At 40.3% G+C, this 24,008-nt stretch overlaps 1 protein-coding gene and 1 long non-coding RNA gene across 4 annotated transcripts; one reads left to right on the forward strand and one right to left on the reverse strand.

Moving 5' to 3' along the window:
* Positions 1 to 1,375: 1,375 nt before the first annotated feature.
* LOC137198767 (uncharacterized) lies at positions 1,376 to 2,004 on the reverse strand. The gene is made up of 2 exons (XR_010931676.1): positions 1,913 to 2,004; positions 1,376 to 1,701 (listed from the first exon to the last, which is right to left on the reverse strand). It is a non-coding gene; the product is annotated as an uncharacterized lncRNA (long non-coding RNA).
* Positions 1,609 to 22,022, forward strand: cgnb (cingulin b). Of its 3 annotated transcripts, none has more exons than XM_067612704.1 (21): positions 1,609 to 1,746; positions 6,504 to 7,663; positions 7,764 to 7,858; positions 7,968 to 8,037; positions 11,441 to 11,538; positions 11,680 to 11,812; positions 11,923 to 12,135; positions 14,095 to 14,243; positions 14,991 to 15,017; positions 15,620 to 15,740; positions 16,039 to 16,251; positions 16,430 to 16,519; positions 17,050 to 17,307; positions 17,404 to 17,574; positions 18,084 to 18,245; positions 18,479 to 18,568; positions 18,705 to 18,788; positions 18,866 to 18,984; positions 19,241 to 19,349; positions 20,222 to 20,385; positions 20,574 to 22,022. In XM_067612704.1, exons 2-21 carry the CDS (start codon positions 6,533 to 6,535, stop codon positions 20,704 to 20,706), a joined length of 3,630 nt encoding a protein of 1,209 aa, XP_067468805.1. In that variant the 5' UTR covers positions 1,609 to 1,746; positions 6,504 to 6,532; the 3' UTR covers positions 20,707 to 22,022. The 3 variants fall into 3 exon arrangements, with proteins under 3 accessions (XP_067468805.1, XP_067468803.1, XP_067468804.1); XM_067612702.1 differs by lacking the exon at positions 1,609 to 1,746 and adding an exon at positions 2,138 to 2,264; XM_067612703.1 differs by lacking the exons at positions 1,609 to 1,746; positions 14,991 to 15,017 and adding an exon at positions 2,138 to 2,264.
* The last annotated feature ends 1,986 nt before the right edge of the window (positions 22,023 to 24,008 follow it).

Consider the following 24,008-nt stretch of genomic DNA (forward strand, 5'->3'; position numbering starts at 1 on the left):
TGACATCTTCAAATGTCTTTGTTTTGTTCAAAAGTCTTAACAACTAAAGATATTCTATATAAAATAATGAGTGACAAAGAAAAGCAGCAAATCCCCCTTTGAGGTAGCTGCAACCAGAGAATGTGAAACATTTTTTCAGTATTTGTGCTTAAAAAATGACTCCAGACGATTAATTGATTTATCAAAATGCTTGACAAGTACTTATCTGTTGATTTACTTATTGATTTATTGACTAATCATTACAGCTCTGCATAAAAGATCATTTATCTTAACAGTGATATTCATACAGTATGAGTAACATATTTGTGTATAGAGAATTAATCCAAGTGACTTGAAAACGAGAAAAAAAACCCTGAAAGTTGAGAGAGTTAGCTAAGTAAGTCAAAGTGTAAAAAAAGTCATTTATACCTATTTTTATATTTACAATTGCAATTTAACATCTAAATAGGCTGCAGTGTAGTTATAGGAACTAAATTACCATGGCAACCTCCTTATCAATAGTTAATTAGTTTTGGCTCAGCAGTGATCAGTACTCCTGGTGATCTGTGTGTGTGTTAGATATATTTATATCCCATTAGTGCCATGCAAACACTTTCAAACTAAAACGGCTGTGAAAACGGCAGTGATGGAAAGTAAATATGTTCATTTACTCAAGTACTGTACTTAAGTACAATTTTGAGGTACTTGTGCTTATTCTATTTGATGCTACAAATACTTCCACTCTACATTTCAGAGGGAAATATTGATAATATAACAAGATTTTAAAACACGACATTGTTAAAGATGAAACCAGTGGTTTCCAACCTTTTTGGCTTTTGTCGTCTTACAAAAAGCAGTGTGTAGTCAGGGTCACATTTCAGATGTCTATGAGTTAACAGCTCCACCAAATAGTGATTTTTCCCTCTAAACCTCTCACATGGTTTCATTTCAAGAAATGTTCAAATGATCCAATATTTCACCAAAAATCAAGGATTAGAGAAAATATCCAAATACTGAAAACAGATTTGTGTATCAGAACTTTGTTTTTTCTTCTTTCCTCTCCCATAATCATCTCACAACCCCTCAGATTTATCTGGTGACCCTTTGGAGGGGCCCGACCCCAAGGTTGGGAACCACTGGACTAAACTAGTTAACTGTATATAAAGTAGTTCAAACTAGCTCCACCTCCAGCAGCTACAACAGTAACATGCTGCTCTAACACTGATGCTTCAGTATTAATAAACTAATGATGTCATATATAATAATATATCAGTCAGAGGGACAAAATCACTACTTTTACTACAATACTTAAGTACATTTTGATGCTAATACTTTTACTATACTAGTACTTTTATATAAGTAGGATTTTCCATGCAGGACTTCACTTTTAATGGAGTATTTTTACATTGCTTTATTGGTACTTTTACTTAGGTAAAGCATATGAATACTTGTTCCACCTCTGGGAAACAGGTCACACACTGTTATTAACCCTCCGTGTACAGAGATGAAACTGAGGCCGCAGCAGGCGCCGCCTCTCGGGGAGCCTCCCACCAATGAAGCGGGTCCTGAGGCGGGACGATGACTATCCGACGTGCTGGCAACAGGTTGCACTGGTAGCGGGGGGAGAATTTCCCGATGTCCTCAGACTCTTCATTGATCTTCTCATCCCACCAACACTGTACAGAGCCGCTGCTGCTGCTGCTGTAAGAAGACTCGGGACTTCTGGGAAGAAGGAGGAATATTTCTAGATTTGGATCATCTTTGCAGGTGCAGTAGAATAAGTAGCCTAGTCTGAAATTAACACAGCTGCTGCCTAATTTACTGTATATCCACGCTTGTTTATTACAAGTGGGAAAAGTATATGAGCAATACTGTAAACCCCGGTTTTGCTGAGCGGGCGTTTTCCAACATTTGGATAAGCAGAGATGGACACCTGTGGCTTTGTGATTGGATTTGGCAGCCGTCTTCCCATGCTCAGCTTTCACTGCTCAACGATAATGACCGAAAACAAGCACCGGGCGGTGGGGGGAAAGCCTTTTGTTGCTCGCTTTCAGAGGTTTTAGATGCGGCTCTGTGTGCTGGTCTATAATTGGATCCGACATGCGGCGCGTAAAGAGGATATGAGAGGTTATTACAGCAGGTAAAAGCTTCAAATAGGATGCGGGTCGTCGCGAGGCAGGTGGGTCGGTTGTTTATCTTTCTTGTTGCTCGGTTCGTGGTCCCCCCAGGCGCATGTAAACAAGCCCGCTGGTTTCGACGCGCACCGATACTGACTGACCGGATAGGTGGGTGTGACGCAATTAATCCAGGAGTAGACAGGTGCAGTTCAGCTGTAATGGCTTCCTCGGACTGAAGTATCTTTATCTGACTTGTTGATATGAATTTGAAAGTGATATTATTCAATATATGAGTCGAGTTGCGTAAATAATCTCAAGTCTGAGAAAACACAATGTAGTCTTTCTATTTGGCTACCTGTACATTGTTATGTCAACACGAGCAATTTCAGATAAGCTTCATGATAGTCACTCATATCCTGGCCAACACTTTAGTTTAAAGCTGATAATTCACAGCTATTTAAGCTGCTGTTGTTTCCTGCTATTTTTTTTTTTTTTTTTTTTTTTGCTCAGTTACATGTGAAATAAATGGCTCCAGAAATAGCCCTGACCTAAAATGTGTGCTTGGGGGCACACACTCCAAGTTCACTTTGAGGTGTTTGGGTAAACATGTACCTTTTAATGAGGGACTCCATTATCATGTTGTTTCTATTTTACACAAGGGAACCTGCCCCTAACAATAGTGGTGACAAGAATAGTTTGTCTAGTGGGGCTTTTGTTTGTACTATATCAACCCAAAAACAACTTCTTAGGTATCGATGTGACATGTTTTTGGGTGTCAAATAGGGATTTTAGTGGAATTGGATGGCCATATGTCCATATTGTGATTTTCCTTTATTAAAATTCAGTTATATAAATGACTTATTTCACACCATTACAAATAAAAAAAGTTGATTCTTTAACACATGTGATTGTTATGCTTTATCTGATCATTATCTGATTGTGCTGATATTTGATATATTTTTAGGATTTATATATCATTTCAGAAATCTTTAAGGCTGCAGGAAATTATTGTTTTCACTATCAATTAATCTATTAATAGGCTGTAAAATGTCAGAAATGGTGAAAAATGCCCATCACAAAATCCCAGAGCTCAAGGTAACATCTTCACATTGCTGTCTTTGTCTTCTTTACAGTACAAAACCTCAAAGATATTAAATTTACAAGGATATAAAGCAGAGAAAAGCTTCAAATCTTAAAGATTTTACTTGATAAATGACCTAAACAATTATCAAAAAGGTTGCCAATTAATTCACTGTTGATTGATTGCTCGACTAATGGTTTAAGTTCCCAGTCCTCTGAATATTTCAAGCACATTACCCAGCCCTATAGCATCAAAGTAACATGTATTCTTGTTCAGTTACCCAAGGGCATGAGAAACTGAGGGAGAAAGTTGAAGCTCAGAGCGCGGTAAGAAGCAGAGAGGGGTGCAGGAACGGGGCTAGAGGAAAATGAGAAGTGGCTGTGTGAGGAGAAAGGGAAGAGTGATGGCAGATAGGCCCGTCTGGTGACATTCCTGTCTCTGTTGACACAGCCATTCCTTGTGACAAGAGAGAGAGAGAGAGAGAGAAAGAGCATGAGAGGAGGTGAACCAGTTGTCGCCCCGCAGTGCTCGGCTACCGGTTGCTGAACATGTGTGTATTTGCTCAAGGAACATATTTATACCTGGGGGCTTTCAGTGTGACCAGTGAGCACCTGACTGCAGTGAAAATAGACGATCATATATCCAAATTTTTAACCTTCCGTTGTTTTGATGTCCAGAATTCAACATCCTGGCAAACCAGGTTACTCGTTTTTATGTTAGACGAGAGAATTAATTTGTTTTTCCCCGTATTTTTAGTCTCCGGTTCGTCATCTTTTAACTAGTCTCCTCACTTTTTTATTTACTGCATATAAGGACAGTTTTCAGAACGTGTAAGGCAGCTTTTACAGTTGATGCTGCCCTAATTCTCAGTTTCCTCTTAATCTGTCCTTATTATACAAATGCAAACCACGCGCAATGCCGAGTGTAAAGGGAGCGTCTGGAATCCTAAGAATGTTTTTTAGAAGAAGACAAAGGCTGACTTTGATTCACTAATCTAACCTCGCTGCTGGTCGAGGTGCTGCGTGTTACACTTTAACCGATTGTCGGTTACATTTTAATTCCTGTGAGAGTCACATCTGGGATTGCTATAGGTGGTACGGACAAATGAAACAGGCTGGAGTCGGAGTGTGATGGCGAACTCTCAGCTCAGCAGCGCTTAAAGATGAAAATGTATGCAAGAGAAATAACATTTACTGCATGTTATGAAGCTATTATGTGATGATGTGACTGTATATTATTTAGTACTTTCTTGCCACATATAGAGCCACTGAAAGGAACGATGCTTGTTAGATCAACTACCTGCGACCGTGTGTGTGTGTGTGTTTGTGTGTGTGTGTGTGTGCGTGCATAAGCTTGGGCTGTTGTGTGTGTGCCTGCACAGCTCAAAGTAAACAGTCTACGCCTGAGTGACTCTACTCTGAAGTCTGGTGACTGGGGAGACTCTGGCAAAGGCAGAGAGAGAGAGAGGAGGCCCATTCCTGACATAGCCCCTAGTGTTTAATGCTCCACAGAGCCTGGACAATAGGAGGAGTATTCACCTTCTCATAGTGTTCATCACCAGGCTCATTTTCAGAGTATAGAAGGTGGACATGCTTAGAGTACGTTTCTTACAATATGACAGACTGGGTTGTTAAAATATAGAGCTGAAACAGTTTGATTAATCGTTGAACGGCAACTATTTTAATCATTTTGATATTTGTGCTTGAAAAATGAGACAATTAATCATTGATGAAAATAGTAATACAATTATGTGTCTGTTGATTGATTAATTGATGAAGTCAAAGTCAACCTTATTGTCAATTCTGCCATATTTACCAAATATATAGAGGAATGAAATGCCATTTCTCAGACCCTGGTGATGGCATATACAAGTACTACACAACAACAAAGATTTAAAAAATACTTGGATAAAAGAAAATACTAAAAAAAAAACTAAGAACTTAAATATTTACAAGTTAAGCTAAGCGGGGGGCCGGGGGGAACAATAACAAGGCATAACAACACAACACAATAACAAAAAAAACAATAATAACAAGTATAGTGCAAATAGGACAAATATAGTGACTAATCATTTCAGCTCTACATAAAATATACCTCCATTTATCTCAACAGTGATATTATATAAAAGAACAAACCCTTGATTAGAGTGTACTGCTTACAATATGACTGATTGTGTTGTTTAAATTCAGATCTGAAACAGTTCACAATGAAGCAATTAGGGTATCAACTGAAAATTAAAGACCACTTCTTTCATTTATTTCGTTTTTCAAGCAAAAATGCTAAACTTTGCTACTTCTACCGTCTCAAATATGAGAATTTGATGTTTTTCTTTGTCATATGGGATAGTAAAGTGGATATTTTGGGAGGTTATGGACTGATTGTTGGAAAAAACAAGGAACTTGAACATATCATCTTGGGTTCTGATACATTTTTTGTATTTTTATTATTTTCTGAACTTGGACAAAACCAAGCAACTGTGAGAAAATAAGCTGCAGATGAGTCAATAATGAAAATAATTGTTAGCTGCTGCCCCATGTAAATTCAAAACAGCAATAAAGATTTGGTATCATTGAACCCAGTATTAAAAGTCTGTCAGTAAAACATGCCACTGTATCAGGGGTTTGTTTGCTACTGTGGCCATCAATAGTGACATTGAGATCTCTCTCACCCTCTCTGTTTTCCACCTGTTCAAATACATAGCAACCATTAACTCAGCTGTACTTCAGCATGCCTACTGTATTTAAATAAGAGGCAGTGTACAAATAACTGATTATTTTGTCCGAGGTGTCTCATGCATACCCTCTCGTACTCCTATTCCTTGTTTTTCCTGCTCTCTGAACACACCCACTGGAAAAAAAAGTAGGCCTCAACCTGTACAAAGAGGTTCTTAGTGCCCCAGTGGCATATTTGGCATGGCATGAAAACAATTAAATCTGGTTAAGAAGGAATTTAGCCTGTAGAGCAGCGAGAGAAGATGACAGCTTCATCAAAATATACCAGTAATGTGATATTTCAGCAGAGTCAGAGTGACTCTCCCTAGGGAGAAGTGGTGGATTTACACAAAAAAACAAGGAAATAGATGTGATAAAAGTTTTTAAAAAAGCAGTGGTTGTTGTGTGTAAAGCTTGGAAGTAGCAAGAAATGAAATACAAAAACAAAAAGGACTGAAGCACATCATACTAGAACCTACGGGGTCAGTGAGAATTTAATCCTCTGCAGATTTTTAAAAAAAGGTCTTAACATCTAGACTTTCATGTTCAGTGTACTTTGCAACTTGTTCCACTGATTCACCTGATTTGCATTTCTGCTGTTCCCTGTCTGCCCAGACTGTCTGTACAGAAACCAGGAAGTCAACATGAGCACCCTCTCCACTGATAGGAAGCCACTTGTGGACTATGGCGTTCAGATCCGCTTCATCAAGGATCTCCATGACACAGGCGGAGGTTATCCTGAAAAATCCAAAGGAAACATCAGTGCAACTCCTCCCTCTAGTAAATACGGGGTGGCAGTGCGGGTTCAGGGGATCTCTGGGCAGCCTTATGTGGTCCTGAAAGATGGTGAGAAAGGTGACTCGTATGGCGTTCAGCTAAACACTCCGACCCCCAGCTCAGGGCCACCCTCACCCTACAACAGCCTCCCCAAAAGCAAAGAACCAGCAGAATTCACAAACCCCTACGGCGCTCCTATAAATACAACTCGCTCCCCTGTTTCTCCAGCAGAGGATGAGGATGGGGAGATTTTCGGGAGCCCTCTTAAAAGACCCCCGGGGGACGGGCAAGCAGGAACTCAAGGGGAGGAGGAGGGCGGGACTGGCAGAGGAGGACAGGTAGAGAGGTCAACACCTGAACCCCAACTCAAAGCAACAGCCAGTGAAGCGGAGAAAAATAAAGATCGGACTAGTAATGAGGAGTATAATGAGGCAGGATTAAAACCGGTCAAAATAAACGGTGTGGGAGCCCAAAGGGTCAAACAAAACGGCGTGGGTTTTACTGGCTCTCTGGGACGATACAGTGGGAAAAAACAAAGTACAGCGTCGCCTTTAGAGTCGTTCCCTGAGCCTCCAGCGTCAACTGATGAAAATCCTGCCCCAGCAATCGACACCAACTCCCTGGCTCCCATCAACAAGCTCATCAGCAAGTTCAACAGCGGAACGCCGGGCAGCACCCCGCAGACCAGAGGCCGCCCGGGAGCGAGGCAGCGGCTCAGGTTTGACGAACGCAGGAGGTCCAGAAGTCTTGATGCCCGAAAAGATGTTCAGCCTGAGGTTTCCCTTCCCTCTCCTACCTCTCCGACTCTGAATCCCTACGCCTTTCCTCTGTCTTCTTCCTCTAATTCGTTGGCATCATCTGCCCCAGCGAGCGGTAGCCTGGGAAGGAGCCCTGCATCTGTTGTCAAGGTGACGGCACAAGAGGCCCCCAAGCCGAGCTTTAAGTCACCAGGGAAGTTTGTTGCCAAGGACACCCCTCCAGCTGTGGCAAAAAAGCCAGTAAGTGCAAGCGATGCAGAGATGATGTGCTATTTGAAGGTATTAAATTGCTTCTTTGTTTTGTGTCTGTTATCTTACCTTGCTCACTTTCTCTTTGAAGGAGATACCTCCGAGGAGTTTCAGTCAAAACAAAGAGGTTATCAGTGCGGAGGAAGCTCAAGCTAAGCAAATTGTTTCCAACTCCCTCAAAGAGAGGTAAATAAAACTACAAGCATGATACACTGATTTGCGAGAGTCATTGTTATATGAATACATACAGTATAATCAATCCAATCTAATCCTCTGTCCACTGTTTCCTCATCAGCCCCAGTGAGAGTGAGGGATCCCTCAAAAGACAGGTCAACAGTGTCTATGAGACAACTGGCAGTTTAAAGGTATGACAAGACCTTAAAGCCCTAATCCTTAATCTGTTTGACCAAGTAAATATGAAGTACTTTCACATACAGAGATTTACTCATAAATTTTGGGAAAGAAAACATTAATAAGAGCAACGTGTTGAAAACAAGCATGGAAGTTAATTCTTGAATTTAGAAAAAGTATGCGCTGCAAATAATGTCAACTCAAAGGTAAACTTATTAGCTTTTTCTGAACAGAACTAGCTCAGGTGTTCCACACTTTTAGTAGGTCACATAATAACACTTGAGCCACTTCCATTTATGATGAAGATGAAGAGCATGACATGTGGTTGAAAGCTCAGAAAAGGCTTGGATCTTTGAGTTGAAAATGTTCCTCTACTGTTAGTCCTTGTATTAAAATATTTCAATCAATTTGAGAATAATATCAAGTTCCAATCTTGTGTTTTGAATTTATATGAGGAGGTGACCTTTTTGTTTACATTTGGGTTACAGATTGTGACTTTTTAAAGGAATGGTTTGACATTTTGATTTCTCGCTTTCTTCCTGAGAGTTAGATGAGAAGATTGATACCACTCTCATATGGTAAATATGAAGCTACAGTCAGCAACCAGTTAGCTTAGCTTAGCACAAAGACTGGAAACAGGAAAAACAGCTAACCTGTGATAGGTATGAAACATGTCACAAGGTAACAAAATCAACCTACCAGTGCCTCTAAAGCTCAACAATTAATGACATAATATACCTTATTAGTTACTCAGCCAGGTACTTCCTTGAAGTGTACAGCAGCTGACCTCCTGTAAAACCACAACACGTCATTTTTACACCCCAGCTTTTGTATAGATTAAACAAACAAGATATAACATGTTTATCAGTGACCTTCAGAGGTACTGGTAGTTGGATTTTGTTACCTTTGGATTGAGCTACGGTAGCAGTTTACCCCTGTTTCTAGTCTTTGTGTTAAGCTGAGCTAACTGGCTGCTGGTTGCAACCTGTTGAACTCTTTGAAACTGATATACAAGCTATAAGAGTAGCAGCTAGACAGTGAACGAGAATAAACTCTTTTAGATTGTATTTAAATAATATGGTTCAAACTACGAAGTTATTGATGATAGAGCAGACCTTTTATGCAAACCCTGACTTCTTTGAATATAGCTGTTAGTGTGGCTGCAGTTGAAGTAATAGTAGCAGCAGCTGCATTAAAAGTACTAGTAGTATAGTATATTTTGCAGCCATCTAACCTAAAAGCTTGCCACTTCACAGAAAGCTAAGCAGGTACATGTTCTAATTAGGTTTTGTGGTGTGCAGGTTCAGCATGTTGATCAAACAAAAGGTTTGAGTGTCTGGTGTGTCTTCTTCTGAACAGGGCTGTTCTTGTAATGAAGCTAACAGATGGTTGGCACCCTGTCCTCTTTTCTGTTGCTGAGGATATGAAGTTTCTATTTCATCCACTTTGTCTTAGAGGATCCTCTTTTACAGGCCATAAAATATGAAAATGAAGGGGCACCTCTGCTCCTGTGTGTTCTTGTAACATCTTGTTAAAATGGATTGTGTTTTTTTTTGAGCATACGTCCTTTAAATTTGCAGCCTTTTGCATAAATCTACATAAAGACGTTATTCCTTTGTGCCCCTACCTTCTCGTATTACATGCACTTGATTATGTATGATCCCTTATTATGTACTTCTCAGTGTGTGTGTGTGACCATGACTGTCTGTGAATTATTTGCCTGTCTTGTCTCTTGGCAACAATGCACCTGCAGAGGAAAGCTGTTGAGGTCCTAGCGTGTTGAGGGTTGCAGTCATTGAGAGGCATCAATAATTAAGTTGGACTGGAACCCTGCACCAGCTGGGGGTTGGCTTGCCGGCTGAGACAGATCCTTCTCCTAGGGGTTCTTTTATACAAAGTGTTTAATATCCATAGCCATGCTCTCCATCTTAGTAAATTTAGTGGCTGATATCTCTACCAGCAGTCATCTCAGACTCTTCAGAAGCAAAAACAGCTACTGAGACGTCCACATACAGCATCAGACTGCAGGGTGAAGGGGTTTACACAGTTTTTCTGCCTAAGGCTATTTCTTCTCCAGCTCTGCCTCTAAACCAAAACATTGCTTTTGTCTGTATAAAACCAAAACATAAGATCAGTGCAGGACCAGATTAACATGTCATCAAAACAAAGACTGTTTTGGGGCATTTGTGTTACAACCAAATTGAGATTAATATAAGATTAATATACGGATACATGCTTAGCCTTTTATTTCAAAAGGTTATTTGCATTTCGAAGCGTATTGACTCACAAGTATAATGTGGAGCGAGGTTGACATTCCCTCAGTACCACTAATGTATGTGGTTCTCTCTGAGTGCTTGTGGTGTGTTTTCACTGCAGTGTTACCAGTTAATGCCTGTCAATGGGATAGTGATGGAGTTCATGCACTGACACTCTGTTTGTTCCTCTGGTTAATTGAGGATCTGATGCTGGAGTGTTAGGTTACCTGAGTCCAAAGCAACTGATATATAATATAATGTATACGGTGGTGTGCAGAGTGAACACCATGTAAATGACAAAGGACTGGATGTTAGCAGAGGTTCATTGACACCAATTCAGGCTTTTATGTTAGACCAGGCTTTTATTGAATCTGGTTTGCAATACATAATTATGCACATAAGGCTACAGCTGATGCAATTCACTCAAAGTGCTCAAAAGATCTCACACGTATTCTCAATTGTGTTATCTTCTGTTAATTATCTCTGTGAGGACAGAGAGAAACTGAGATGTCCCAGAACGGGATTATCTATAAACTGTCCTGCGGGGGGGAGGGGACAAGAAGAAAATGAAACAAATCTGTACAAAATATATCTTTATGATCCATCACTGATAAGTAGTAACAGAAATTCGAGGTCCCCTGAGGAGCAGAAGCCTAGCTTTGTCTCCTTCTCCCTCTTCTGTGTCTGTGTGTGCGTCCCTGTAATGAGTGTGTAGGAGGATAAGAGAGGTTTCATGGGCGAGCTGCGCTTATACCTTCTTTTCAGTGAGAGGGAGCCTTGACAAACAGCGGAGTGGTGTGGGCGACAAACGAGCCTCGGCTCCAGCTCCCCTGCAGCGTGTCAGAAAGAGTTGCTTATGTGGGGAGATCTCGTCTTTTTTGACGATGTCTGAGCACGCTGGCAGGGCCTGTTCTCCCAAAGATTTTTTGACTGTCAGAAACTAGGGCAAAGAATCCAATGCAGGGCTTTTTTTCCTTTATGGTTCAAGATAATACAGAGTGCATAATGTATTTGCAAGGTCGACAGTGACACTCTGTTGCGATGTTTCCAGGCCTCCTTTCTTTGTCTCTGTGTTCTCTTTGTCCTCTTTCATCTGTCTCACCCTTGGTCTCTCTCATACACTTTGTGTGTGTGTGTGTGTGTGCGTGTATTATGTGCACAGAGGGGAGGATCTGATGGGAACCAGAAAAAGGGGAACCTTGAGGAGCTCCAGGAGAAACTCAGACTCTGCATGAAAGACTTGCAACAGGCCCATGATGAGTAAGGACGTGTGTGGATGTGGATGTATAGTATACGCACTTAACAGCCAGCACTAAGCTTCTAGTTATTGCTCCTGCAGCTTTTTTGTGAAAGGATAATTTCACTATTACCTGATTGATTGGTGTGTGTGTGTTTGTGTAGGCTAGCCGAGGAGCGTATGGCCAGAGAGGGGGCCGAGTCTCGTTTGCGCCTACAAGAAGATCAGCTAGCTGAACTTCAAGAGGAGCTGAGGAGGGTTTCAGAAAACTCACCTCACTCAGACTCACTGGAGACGGTACTGATACTCCAGGCATACACACACACACACACATTTGTACATACATTTGTGTATATATATATACACAAATGTATTCTATCTGACTATCTTTGAATTTCTTTCTGCAGGATGTGATGACTCTGCAGGCAGACCTGGCCGAAGCCGCCATGTTGCGTCAGCGCCAGGACGACACACTACGCCAGCGGGAGCGGGAGCTGACGGCCCTGAAGGGGGCGCTGAAGGAGGAGGTGGAGTGCCATGACAGAGAGATGGAGGCTCTGAGGGAGCAGTACAGCCAGGACATGGAGAACCTGAGAAGAACCATGGAGCAGGTCACACAGGTGAATGACACCATCCTCTGTCAGTTCACTTCTCCATGACGTTCAGATAATCAGTCAGTTTGACACAAATAAATTATTAGACCATTTCTTGCAAAAAGAAATCAAATCAACTTGTATTTTTGAACAGATCTCACCAGAATCAAACTGTTGTGCAGTATAATGAGAAATCTGATTTTTGGAATCACCAGCAGCTCAGTAGTTTCAAGCTTAGCCTGCTAGCAAAAACTGATTAAAACGGAGATAAAGGGAATAAAAATTGTGTAGCTAAGGCAAAGAAAACCCAAGGGACATTAAAAGTGGCTCACCCAGTAGTGCACGAATGGTACACAACACGTATATTGTTTAGTAAAACTAAAAGACATTAAATAAAATTTGCAACTTCATCAATACTATACCAAATAAATGGAGAGGTTAATCCATGTGAGTTGTGACTTTGCTTTTACCTCCTGCATAATTTTAGTTGTATTTTTGTGCATTTCCTTTGATGTAGGATAAGCATGTCCTGGTGTGTTTTTGACGCGATGTGTCCTGGAAAAGAGATTATAATCTCAATTGGAGTAACCATCTTAATAAAACAAGCATATGTTGGTTTAGTAACTCTGTCTGCACTGAACCAACACAAGTGATTCAATAAACCGGACAAAGAACAAACAGGACACTTTTAACTAAACTGAATACTCTTGTGCATATAGAGACATACAGAACCAATCAAAAGTTTGGACACACCTTCCCATTCACTTGAATGAGAAAGTGTGTCCAAACTTTTGACTGGTACTGTAGAGTAAACACCTCTTACACTCTAGGAAGTCTTGAATGAACCACAAAAATCCCACATTTGTACATGTGATCGACATTGTCAACACTGTCAAAATAAGAGGTTTTGATATTTATGTCAGAATTTATCATTTATGATAAATGTTCACCCTTTTTCACATGATTATCATCATAATATTGTTTTAGTGTCAAACTAAGCCTGCAGATTACAGAATAAATAACCAGGGAGGATTTATAACCTCTTTAGTGGCTACAGCAAAACATTGCTGATGAATATCTCACTTTCTGATAACTGAAACTCTCTTTTTTTTTGTTACATCATAGCCTGCTAATGAACTCTTAAGATAGAAACCGTCAGAGCATTTTGTCTCTAACAGGATCTCTTTGTACAGATACAGATATGCACTTCACTGGGAGAACAATCAGGTTGTACCTGTCAGGCACTCTTTGTGTCCTGCATGCATTATTAAGGTGATATTTAATTGTGCTTTGAAGTCGTATCTCCCTATTATACATCCAGGCTTTGTCTCATCATTCTGTTTAATGTGTCAGCATGTAGTCAGTGTTCAAACACTTCGCCAGGGTATCAGAAGGTCAGTCTGAGCCCAGTGTGCAAAGTTAGAAAAGAGAATTTTGCTGCTTGTGATTATCATATAAAACTTTTCTAGTTTCTACTGTAGAGTTTCAGTTTGTACCAGTGGAGTATTTTTGGAGTACTGTAGGATGTGATGTCGAGGAAATTTGAATCATATATGTATCTACAGGAATAGATCATTATTCAGTAACAGCAGTGTCAGGAAAAAAGTAGCTTGCAGCCTGAGAGCAGAGAGTAAGGAGACAGGTTGACAGCTGCTTTGTGATGAGGTGATTTATTTGGGATTAAAGTAGTTGGATCGCTGTTTGTGCCAAATGTATCATGCTCCATCTTCTCTGATATTTTATGGTTTTGTTTCTTATCTAGAAGTATTCTCTAGAAAATCAAGAAACTCTGATCAAAGCAAGAAGCTGAAACATCTGTTTTTTTGTTGAAAAAGAAACTGAATTAGAAGAAAACTGGATAGATTTGGGTGTGCGAACTGTTTTTTATATGTCACCATAATGACAAAGGCATTTGAAATTCAGGAATAAACCTGTGTTATACACTGGCTCCTATAACTCTATAATAATTGTGTGTGTGTGTGACAGTCCCAGGAGCAGATCGAAGAGGAGCGGGAGAGGGTGAATGCCTCTATACTGACCCTGGAGGAAGAGCTGGACAGCTGCAGAGATCAGGGAGAGCAGTGGAAGACGCAGCTGGAAGTGACCGCGAAGGAGCTGGACAGCACCAGAGAGGAGTTAGTGTCTATGAGTCATATGTTTGTATAAATATAGACCGCATTTGTGAGCCTGTTCGGTCAGCATAAATCACATGATGTCACCGAAACACAACAGTATTTAATAGTTTGTTGTTTTTTTTTTGCAAACATGGCCATATTTACCACTATTTTACCAACATTTTGTGACTTTTGGTGTTAGATAACTGTATGAGTCAATTTGCAAGCTTGGAATTTAAAGGTTTTGCCGTCGTAGGTTTTACATTCTGTATCTTTTTCAGTGTCTAACATCAAAGAGTTCTTTAAAAAAAAAAAAAGCACACAAGCACAAAGTACGACCATGAATATGTGGATAAATTAATTATTTTAAAGATATCAGATAGAACCGTATAATTCTGAGCTCATGAGCTGAACCAAGTAGATTATAGAGCTGTACCATTGCTTTGTAACCATAAATAGGCAAATGTACACATCAGCAGTAAGGCTACAGTATCTCTTAAAACAGGCTTTGTAGTTGCAGTTGTAACATATTCCAGCCTTGGCCAAGCATCAAACACACTCTGTTGCATTAGATTTTATTTATTTATCTTTTTTTTATATAATTTTTTGAATCATTAGTTCAAATAGTCTAAACTGCACATTGAAAACTGTATGTGGATGTACTGAAAATACTGTGAGAACTTTTTTTGATTCAGTCGTGCAATACGACATTTCTCCTGAGTTATTTTTTAATGCATGCACTCTTTCACTTGACTTTCCATTCGGCAGGAACGGGAAGCGCTTCAGCGGTCAAATGTGAGAGAGAGAATCAGTCTCACTGTGTTTGGTTTGAGTAGATTTAGCCTAGTTTCAAATCAGCAAATCTGAACTTGAGATATGTTCCTTGAAATTCACTTGAAAAGCTCATATATCAGAGTGGATTTTGTGTCTGATGATGTTTTGATCATTAGATTGGTGAACCCTTACTAACCATAATCCAGTGATAATGACCCAATCATGTCAATCTTTCAAACGAATCAACATTGAAAAACTGGCTTGTTTATGGTCAGTCTTTTTTGTGTTTGTTTGTTTGTCAATCATCCATTCACACATTTTGATTTTCTTATGAACATTATTGATTTTGAATACATAAGTAAGTGGTGTATCTCAATTTAGGGTCAATCAAAATCTTCAACTTAAATCAAAAGGCGAAATCTGGATGTGGTGACTTTTTTTAATAGATTAAAGCAGTAGTTTCACTCCTTTGTGCTTTGTTTGGCGTTTGTCGCTGCTATCTTTGGTGTGCGCACATGTGTGTTTGTGCTCATGGTCTTGCAGTGTGTGTGCATATGTGTACTGTAGTATATAGAGCAACCGTTTCCACTGTGTGTTCTTTAAGGTCTTCTTTCTTCCTGCAGGCTGCTGAAATCTCGTCAGGAGAAGGAGGAATTTGAGGGTGAGCTGAAGGATCTTCAGGATTCGCTGCTCGCCATGAAGAAAAAAATGCCTGCGTCTGATGATAACAGTGCTTTAGCAGAGGTACTTCACATGTCAGTCACGCGGCAGATTATGCTCGATGTGTGGGTGAAATGCAGGGGCTCATCTTCTCTGTTTTACAGTGTTTTTTTTTTATAATCTGTCGGGGTAGTAATGCAGCCGTGGGTTTTCCTGTAGCTGAAAATCACTTCTCATCAATTTCATTCATCTTTCTTGCACACACACACACACACACACACACACACATACATACCCCATACTCATATTAACACATTGTAATACGCCCTGGCACATTCCTCTTACTCACACACATTATTCATCTCTGATTACTTATCCCAAGGAGCTTCAGCGTTGCCATGACGATCTGAAGCGGGCCCGCGCCGATCTGGACAAACAAAAGAGCGAGTTAGACGCGAAGAGCACAGCACTTCAAGCCCTGAAGAAAGCAAGTGGAGAGCGGGAGGCCGAGCTGCTGTCGGAGATCAGCGGGATGAAGGAGCAGTCGCAGAAAGACAAGGCCAAGCTGGAAAAGGCTCTCGAGAAGGCAAAGGAGGTGAAGCAACATCTGGGGGGTTCTGTGGAAAAGAAATTACACTGATGGCGTGAAAATAATACGAACACCTCTTGCATCGCTGAAATGGATTTAATGTATAATATAAACAAGAGATTATAGTTTTTGTTTGGATAAATTTAAAAAAAAAAAGAATGAATGTTTCTCTTCTTTAAAACAGTCGTCAGCTTCTTCAGGAAGGACAGCGGTGGACACCAACCTGGAGCTCCAGGAGGCAAACACTCGCCTCAGAGAGAGGCTGGCCCGCATGGTACTGCACAAGAGCTGTACACACAAATGCACACAAAATCATGTAAACAGCCACACTATACAAGAACAGAGCAAATGGCCTCCCACACAGGCTCTATTTTCACCCGAAGAGATTTGAAGTAAATTAGATTCAAGGAAAAACTCAAACGTGTGAGCTCAGAAAATAATCCCTCTGAGATAAATTTGCACGAGATGTGCATTGTGCGGCATACATGTTGGAACAGCAAGGTATTAGATTAAATGATTGTGAGAAGAGCATAGTCGTGCAAAGGTCACTATAGGTGCAAGGATGTTCAAAAATAACACATGACAAGAGTAAGGAGTAAACTTTGAGTTTGAATCTATGGTTTGAATGCAATGACCATGACAATGAAATTTAAAGAAGTGTAATCTGAACATGCACATGTCCTAATAAGATGCAAGACTCATGAATGACCTTATAAAATATACGTTACCTACAGTAATAAAAACACACATTAGTCCACTTGCTATAAACTCATGCACATAAGTGTATGTTTTTTCATTTTCCAGACGAGGCTTCACTCCAGTGTGTCCAGGAGCGCAGACACCGAGGAGGTGGTGGAAGCCCTGGAGGATGAGAACCGCTCCCTGAAGTCTCAGCTGGAGGAGGCCAAGAGAGGATCCACCCGCCTGAGCAAAGAGAGGGACGAGCTGACCCGACGCCTGGAGGAGAGGGACCTAGAGAGAGAGGCGCTACGAAGGGGCAAGAGTGACCTGGAGGAGCAGAAGAGGCTGCTGGACCGAGCTCTGGAGAAGATTAACAAAGAGGTTTGTGAGTGTGTGAGATTGACATCTCAGTTCACTGGTATGTACAGATGTTGTCATTCATCTCAATTTCTCTCCTTCTACTTCCTCCGCTGTCAGATGGAGATGATGATGGGGGACTCCCGTCAGTCAGTGGCCACCCTGCAAACACAACTTGACGAGTACAGGGAGCGCTCGAGGAAGGACTTGCTGGAGGCTCAACGCAACAACAAGGACAGGCTGGCTGAGCTGCAGAGAGCTCAGAGCAACCTCAAGGCCCAGCAGGAGGAGGTGAGAAATGTTGAAATATTAAAATAGAGAATCAGGGATGAAAGAGAAATGTAAAGCTGTTTCTGTGAGAAAACCCAGAACTTCTGAAATATAATAAAATATTCCAAAATGTTTTTGTTCAGCTGAAACCAAACTGTTAGACTGTTTTTCTTTATTTTCAAAAGACTTTTAAAGGCGTTTTAGCACTTTTTAAAGAGTATATAAGGTGATATTACAAGTGTTACTATGTGATATATTTTTGGTAATGTTTTTAGGAGTGTAGGGGAGAGAAACAAAACTGGAGATAAAAAAGTATCTTACAGGACAGAAGCTCTATGAGGATGAAAAGTGCTTAAAACATGCATGAAAGAATATCTTATTATACTGTATATACTTAATGTAATTTGATATTGTATGCAAGTTTCTCTCAGTGTGGGTTGAGGGGGATTATGAAGGCAGAAAATGCAGGACAATGAGCGCAAATCTTCCCAAAAACATCATATATAATGATGCCCTGTGTTTTACTTCAGGTTTCTCGTCTGAAGAAGGAGCTACTGGTGTGCAGCGAGGAGAGAGACAGTGCCCAGTTGGAGAGAGACCTTCTTAACAACCGTCTCAAACACTTGGAGAGCGAACTAGAAACGGAGAAGAGCACCTACACTGACCGCACCAGGGAGGTCAGGGGCCTGGAGGTGAGCCTCCCGCCGGCGGAGTGGGTCAAAGGTCGAGAACTGGGGATCTAAAGATGGTGTAGGAGTAAATCAGGGATACAGTGACGTGTCAGAAAAGGGAGTTTAAGGGGAAAGAAAATGAGCTGAGGGGAGTCATGCATGTGAGGTATCAAGTAGCTTTGAGTACAGGCAGATTGACAAGATTAAAAGAAATATGATACAGTATGTTTTTATATTTTTGTGTGTGTTCACAGGATAAAATAAAGACACTGGAGATCGAGCTGGATGAGGAGAGAAGCAGCGTGGAGCTTCTGAATGACCGCATCACACGCAGCAGAGACCAGGTGCTAAAAACACACCCACATAAAAGTATTTGAATACACATGCAAATTAGCTGGAGGTATTCCTGTGTTATGGTAAAACTGATAAGAGCTGTTTGGTTTACTTACACTGTCTCCTCTTCTACTTTTCTCTCCTCAGGTGGACCAGCTTCGTTCAGAGCTGATGCAGGAGCGTTCGGCGAGACATGACCTGGAGATGGACAAGAGTGCACTAGAGAGACAGGTACACACAAGAGATTTAAAACAGCTTTTTGTAAAATGTGCAGTTTGCCAACGTCACCATATCGCTCCCCCTTGCAGGTGAAGGAGCTGAAGTCTCGCGTGGCGGACATGGAGGGACAGACTCGTCCCTCAGCTGGGATCACTCTGCTAGAAAACAAAATTCAGGAGTTGGAGGAGAGGCTGCGCAGTGAGGAAAGGTATGACTGAAGACTCATGAAGAGTCAAAAAAAGAAACTATCTGTGGAGACCTACTTTATTTTAGAAGTATTCTGATGAGTCAAAGTAACAAAAATCAGCTCCCATACTCACAAAGAACACCTGGGAAGTGGAGAGAGTAAAGAAAAATTATTCTAAGGCCCATTCAGGTGAATTCCCATCTTTAAATAAAAATTATCCTTGAAGATATTTTTGTATTGTTGTTATATTGTATGAATTCTGATCTTCTGCACTCAGAGAGAAAAGCAGCATCCAGGCCTCTCAGAGACGAATGGAGAGGAAACTGAAGGAGCTGAACGCCACACTAGACCAGGAGAGAAACCAGCATGTTGAGCAGAGAGATCAGGTAAATTTTAAGATTTGCATGCTAATAATCTTTATTGTATGTTTTAGTGGTTAATCATGTTTGAATTATAAATACTGATAATCAAACAAAAGGAATAGTTTGACTGGAAATTATACTGAGTGTGAGATGAGAAGATCAATACAACTCTCATGTTTATAATGTGAATATAAAGCTACCACTAGCAGCCAGTTAGCTTAATTTACTAGCATAAAGACCAGAAACAGTCTGTGTGCACCTCTAAAGCTCATTAATAAACATGTTACATCTCGGTTTTTAAGCCAGGCTAGCTGTTTCCACCTGTTTCCAGTCTTTATGCTAAGCTAAGCTAAGCAGCTGCTGGCTCTAGCTACATATTTTCCATACAGACATAAGAGTTCTTGGCAAAAAAGTGAATAAATGTATTACCAAAAATGTAGAACTATTCCTTCAAACGTCAGATGGGTAAAATTTTTGTCTCATGCTTCCTGACTCTGTGTTAGCACTAATTCACTTGCCTTTCATTTTGTAGTAAGAATAATATGTAGATACTGTTGGACCTGCACCTGCCGTTTAATCATTGACAGAGTTCAAACAGACGTTAACTGCTTCTTTTACAACAAGCTAATCTCATCTGTATCCCTCCTAACCCAAACCCAACCTCACTCGGACACCAGAACGCTCCCTGACCTCTCTCCCCCCTATCATCTTCCTGCCGCCCCAGCCTTTTTTTTATGGATGTTCAACCGTCTTAGCTGCTGGCCTACAACCCTACATACCCCTCTACCCACTTTCCTGTCCACCTTCTACCCCTTCTCATCCCTCGTGGCCCACGTCTTCACCTGTGACCTCCTCTGTTCCCCTCTAACCCCCTGCCTTTCCCTCTCCATTCCCAGCTGTCTCTGCGTGTGAAGGCCTTGAAACGGCAGGTGGACGAGAGCGAGGGAGAGGTGGAGCGTCTGGAGGGGGTCCGCCGTAAGGTCCTCAGAGACTTGGAGGAGCAGCAGGAACTACAGGAGGCACTGCAGGCCAAAGTCACAGCGCTGGAGAATGAGCTAAAGTACAAAAAAGTCAACTTATTTTCACACATTTGGGAACTCTTTTGTTCCACACACAATGTAAGATGACTTTTTATAGATATGCTCAATTTCTTCTTTCCACTAGGTGGCACTCTATAGTAACTACCTGGACATGTGCTCATTGAGTCAATGTTGTTGGATTTGCTGATGTTTTCCTGATTTTTCACAGGCGGAAGGTGCAGCAAACACATCGTGCAGCCCTGGGCTCCTCAGCTTTAAGCTCTGAGGACGAGGACGGTTTCTATGACGCAAACATCACCTCCATCCTGAACGAGAGCCACCTACAGACCACCAACTGCTAGAGGAGGACGAGGGCAAGCAGAAAAAGAGCTGCTTTTGTTTTTCAGTGCATAAACTTATAGTCAGAGGATGGTACTCAGGGCATCACGGACTCGCTTGTGTGAAGAACTCAGTTGCCATGCACTTCAAACTTGCCTTGCAGTAGTTCTCAGTTTTTTATTTTTAGCGCGGCAGTCCAACAGAGACAGGTTGTCAGGATAATTAGATTGCATCTTTGAGCCTTCAGCTGTGATTGTGATTGCTTCACTACTTTCATGTTTTATCTGTCTTTTGTTTCTCTGTTATGTTGAAGAGAAGAGGTACTATTACACTCAAATAAAAGGGTTTACTTCATGTACATGTTCAGCTTGAATCATGTTTTCAAAAGAGATTTTTACTGTGTTCATTGTATTGAGTATATTTACTGTGGTAGCAAAGGTTTATGCTCAGAGCTCATATGGTAGCGAATTATTTTTCCAGTTTAGTTCCAGTGATGCCAGAGTTACGAATATAAACCACTTTAAAACCAAAAAATAACTAATTTTTGTTTTGTTGCGGTCTTTGTTGGTTTTATCTGTTTGCTTGCGCATGATAAGTGACATCTCTCAGTGTTGTGAGCAGCTCTAAGTGTTTCTTTGTGTATTGAAAGTGGTGTATTGTTTTACCATTTTTACCTTTTAAATGTGACAATTATAGGCCATTTAATACTGAGCCTACATTTTTACACTGTATTAGCTGTGCGTAGCTGTTACTCGAGACAATCAAATATACGTACAGTAGCACTGTGTGTCCTCACAGATTAATTTTCTCCCTTTTTCTACTTTAACAACCACATTATTTAATGTGGTTTAACATATTGCTTTGTGTTTAGCTCGGTCCATGTGCATGTTTTCACTCAAAAGCCTTAAAAATGAGCTGTATCTCAATTTTCGCTTGATGTCATCATTGCATATTTTCTGTTTTGTGCCTCTGCTGCTGTAATGATTTGAATAGTATTTCATATGCTTGCCTGTGCTTGCATCTATTGTACATTCCTATGGGAAGAATCGCTATAGCTTAAATTTGGAAGCATTCCACATTTCTCTTTGTTGCTCTTGGCTATGTTGCCTGTTGATTATATTCTCTCAGTGACATTTTGATGGTGTTATTACATTTTAAATATGTCACTTTTAAAGTGCAAGCAGCAATTTGAGGATGCTATTAATTTTAGGTTATGTTTATTAAGCTGCTGGTAAAATTTGACATGCGGTGCAGAGCTTTGTAAGCTTTCCCCCAAGTTTTTGACAGATATCTTAAGTAAATTTTGAAACAAGTGTACAATAAAAAGAGGTATATTATATTCTTTTCTCATTTTCTTACTTTTTTAAAAACTTTTTCCAAACTAAAATGCAATACATGTTCTAGTTTCAGTTTATTTGTTGTAACTTTTACGTATTATAATTTCTACTGTGCTGTGTGAGCCTTAAAGGAGTGCAAGTCATCCTGTGTTAAAGGGGATTTCTTGTTTTGTTCCTTTTATTTCAAAGTAGAGCTACAACAGTTAGTCAATTAGCTGATTGACAGAAAATTATTTACATAATCAAATAATCATTTCTGTAATTTTTCAAGCAAAAAGACGAAACAATCTCTGGTTTCAGCTTCTCAAATGTGAGGATTGAAAATCTTTTTAGGTTTTGGACTGTTGGTCAGACAAAACAAGCAAATTGAAGACATCACCACTGGCTCTGAAAAATTTTGAATGCTATTTTATAGACTAAATGAGTGATCAATTTAGAAAATAATTGGCAGATTAATTGCAAATGAAAATACTCATGTCATATTTCACAGCATTTCACAGTTTTGTCAGAAAAAATGCATTATATTTTAACACAAGGATGTTAGAGATCTGGGTGAAGCAGGTTGGGTACTTGAACCTTTGCTGCCCCAGATACATTAACTTGTTTTCATATGCCTTCAACACCAACCAGATACAGTATATGAGGTCTATTCATTTTTAAAACATCTCTTCTGATCCATTAGGTCTGGTAGCCACATGAACCATCTCATCCCAGGGGTGCGGCCATTGCATTAGGCTTGGCTGCTTTGTGTACACGTCATCAGCGGCAGGCCTGAACCCAGTTTAAGAAAACTGTCTGTCCTGACCTGTGAATGTCCCAACTGATTCACCTCTCTTCACTCCATTTAACATTCCTTGATCAAAAGATAAATGCAAGACTCTATGCATCTGAAAAACTAAAAGGGTCAAATAGTCAAATAAGAAAATTTGTAAGAATTAATTCATGTTTGAGGAATCAATCGGTAACTGTCTAGTCCAGTAGAAAAGGGGTTTGGATCATCTCCTTGCTTTTCTTGTTCCAGGAGCTTCCAGGCATCACAGAATGAAATAAGAGATGGAGCTTCTTACACAGTTGTTGTTGGCCTTATATGCAAATTTTAAGAGCCCTAGCTTAGTGTGATGGGTAAGTGACAGTCAAAACCTTTCACTGTTATAAAGATTAAGGAACATGTCTGAAAGACATTAGATTTCAAAGGCACTGGCGTTATTATGACAGCAGACCTAACATATATGCTGGGACTTTGTATTAATTCAGAAACCAGTTTAACATATCAATCAACAATAAACCTGAGGCAAGTTCACACCTTTACAGTGATACAGAGAATACAAGATCAAGGCCGGATGCCGTCCAGCAGGTTTCACAGCGACTACCACTGCAAGCCAATTCAGCCCACCTGATGTTCAGAGTAATATATGGACCGTATATATTTTCTTTTTTTCGAAAGGACTGAAAGTAACAGGACTGAGTTTTTAGCATAGCATTGGCAAAGACATGAAATGTAGCCACATGGCATCAATGCTATGCATGAGAAAACTAAGCACCATCAAGTGGTTTACCAAAACTGTCTTTAAAAAAAAACAAAAAACAAAAAACATAACATCTAATAAATAATTTAGGTAACAGGACTGAACATTGAGATTTACATTTTTCAGTTATACTTACAATATGATCAAAAATAGAGTGAGAGAAGTTATTTTTCATCTTCTTATGGCCTTCAGGAGACTCGAATCATGTTACTTCCAGTTGTGCCTTGTGAAGTGTCCCAAATTTTTAGAGGGGGGGATGTGTCAGGGTAACAGGACTGAGTGAAAACCTGAGTACATGACTAAAATGTGAATTTTAACTAACATATCATGAATTTTCCAATGATAAAATGTATTGTATGTCTAAATTTGAAATAGAGTCACACTATAATACAAAAAAATAAGATTTCTGAAGGATTCTAATTATTATATGTCAGGGTGAAGTGTAGTGTTAGAGAGAGGGGA

Source organism: Thunnus thynnus, chromosome 15 (assembly GCF_963924715.1).
Source record: "Thunnus thynnus chromosome 15, fThuThy2.1, whole genome shotgun sequence".
In the NCBI taxonomy this organism is placed as follows: domain Eukaryota; kingdom Metazoa; phylum Chordata; class Actinopteri; order Scombriformes; family Scombridae; genus Thunnus; species Thunnus thynnus.

Bases quoted from the DNA above. Each gene is read 5' to 3' on its own strand.
- cgnb (XM_067612702.1), top strand. From the start codon at position 2,138: ATGCGGGTCGTCGCGAGGCAGGTGGGTCGGTTGTTTATCTTTCTTGTT. The intron at 16,252-16,429 runs GTGAAGCAACAT...TCTTTAAAACAG, and splicing joins CTCTCGAGAAGGCAAAGGAG to TCGTCAGCTTCTTCAGGAAG. The intron at 18,789-18,865 runs GTACACACAAGA...TCCCCCTTGCAG, and splicing joins AGAGTGCACTAGAGAGACAG to GTGAAGGAGCTGAAGTCTCG.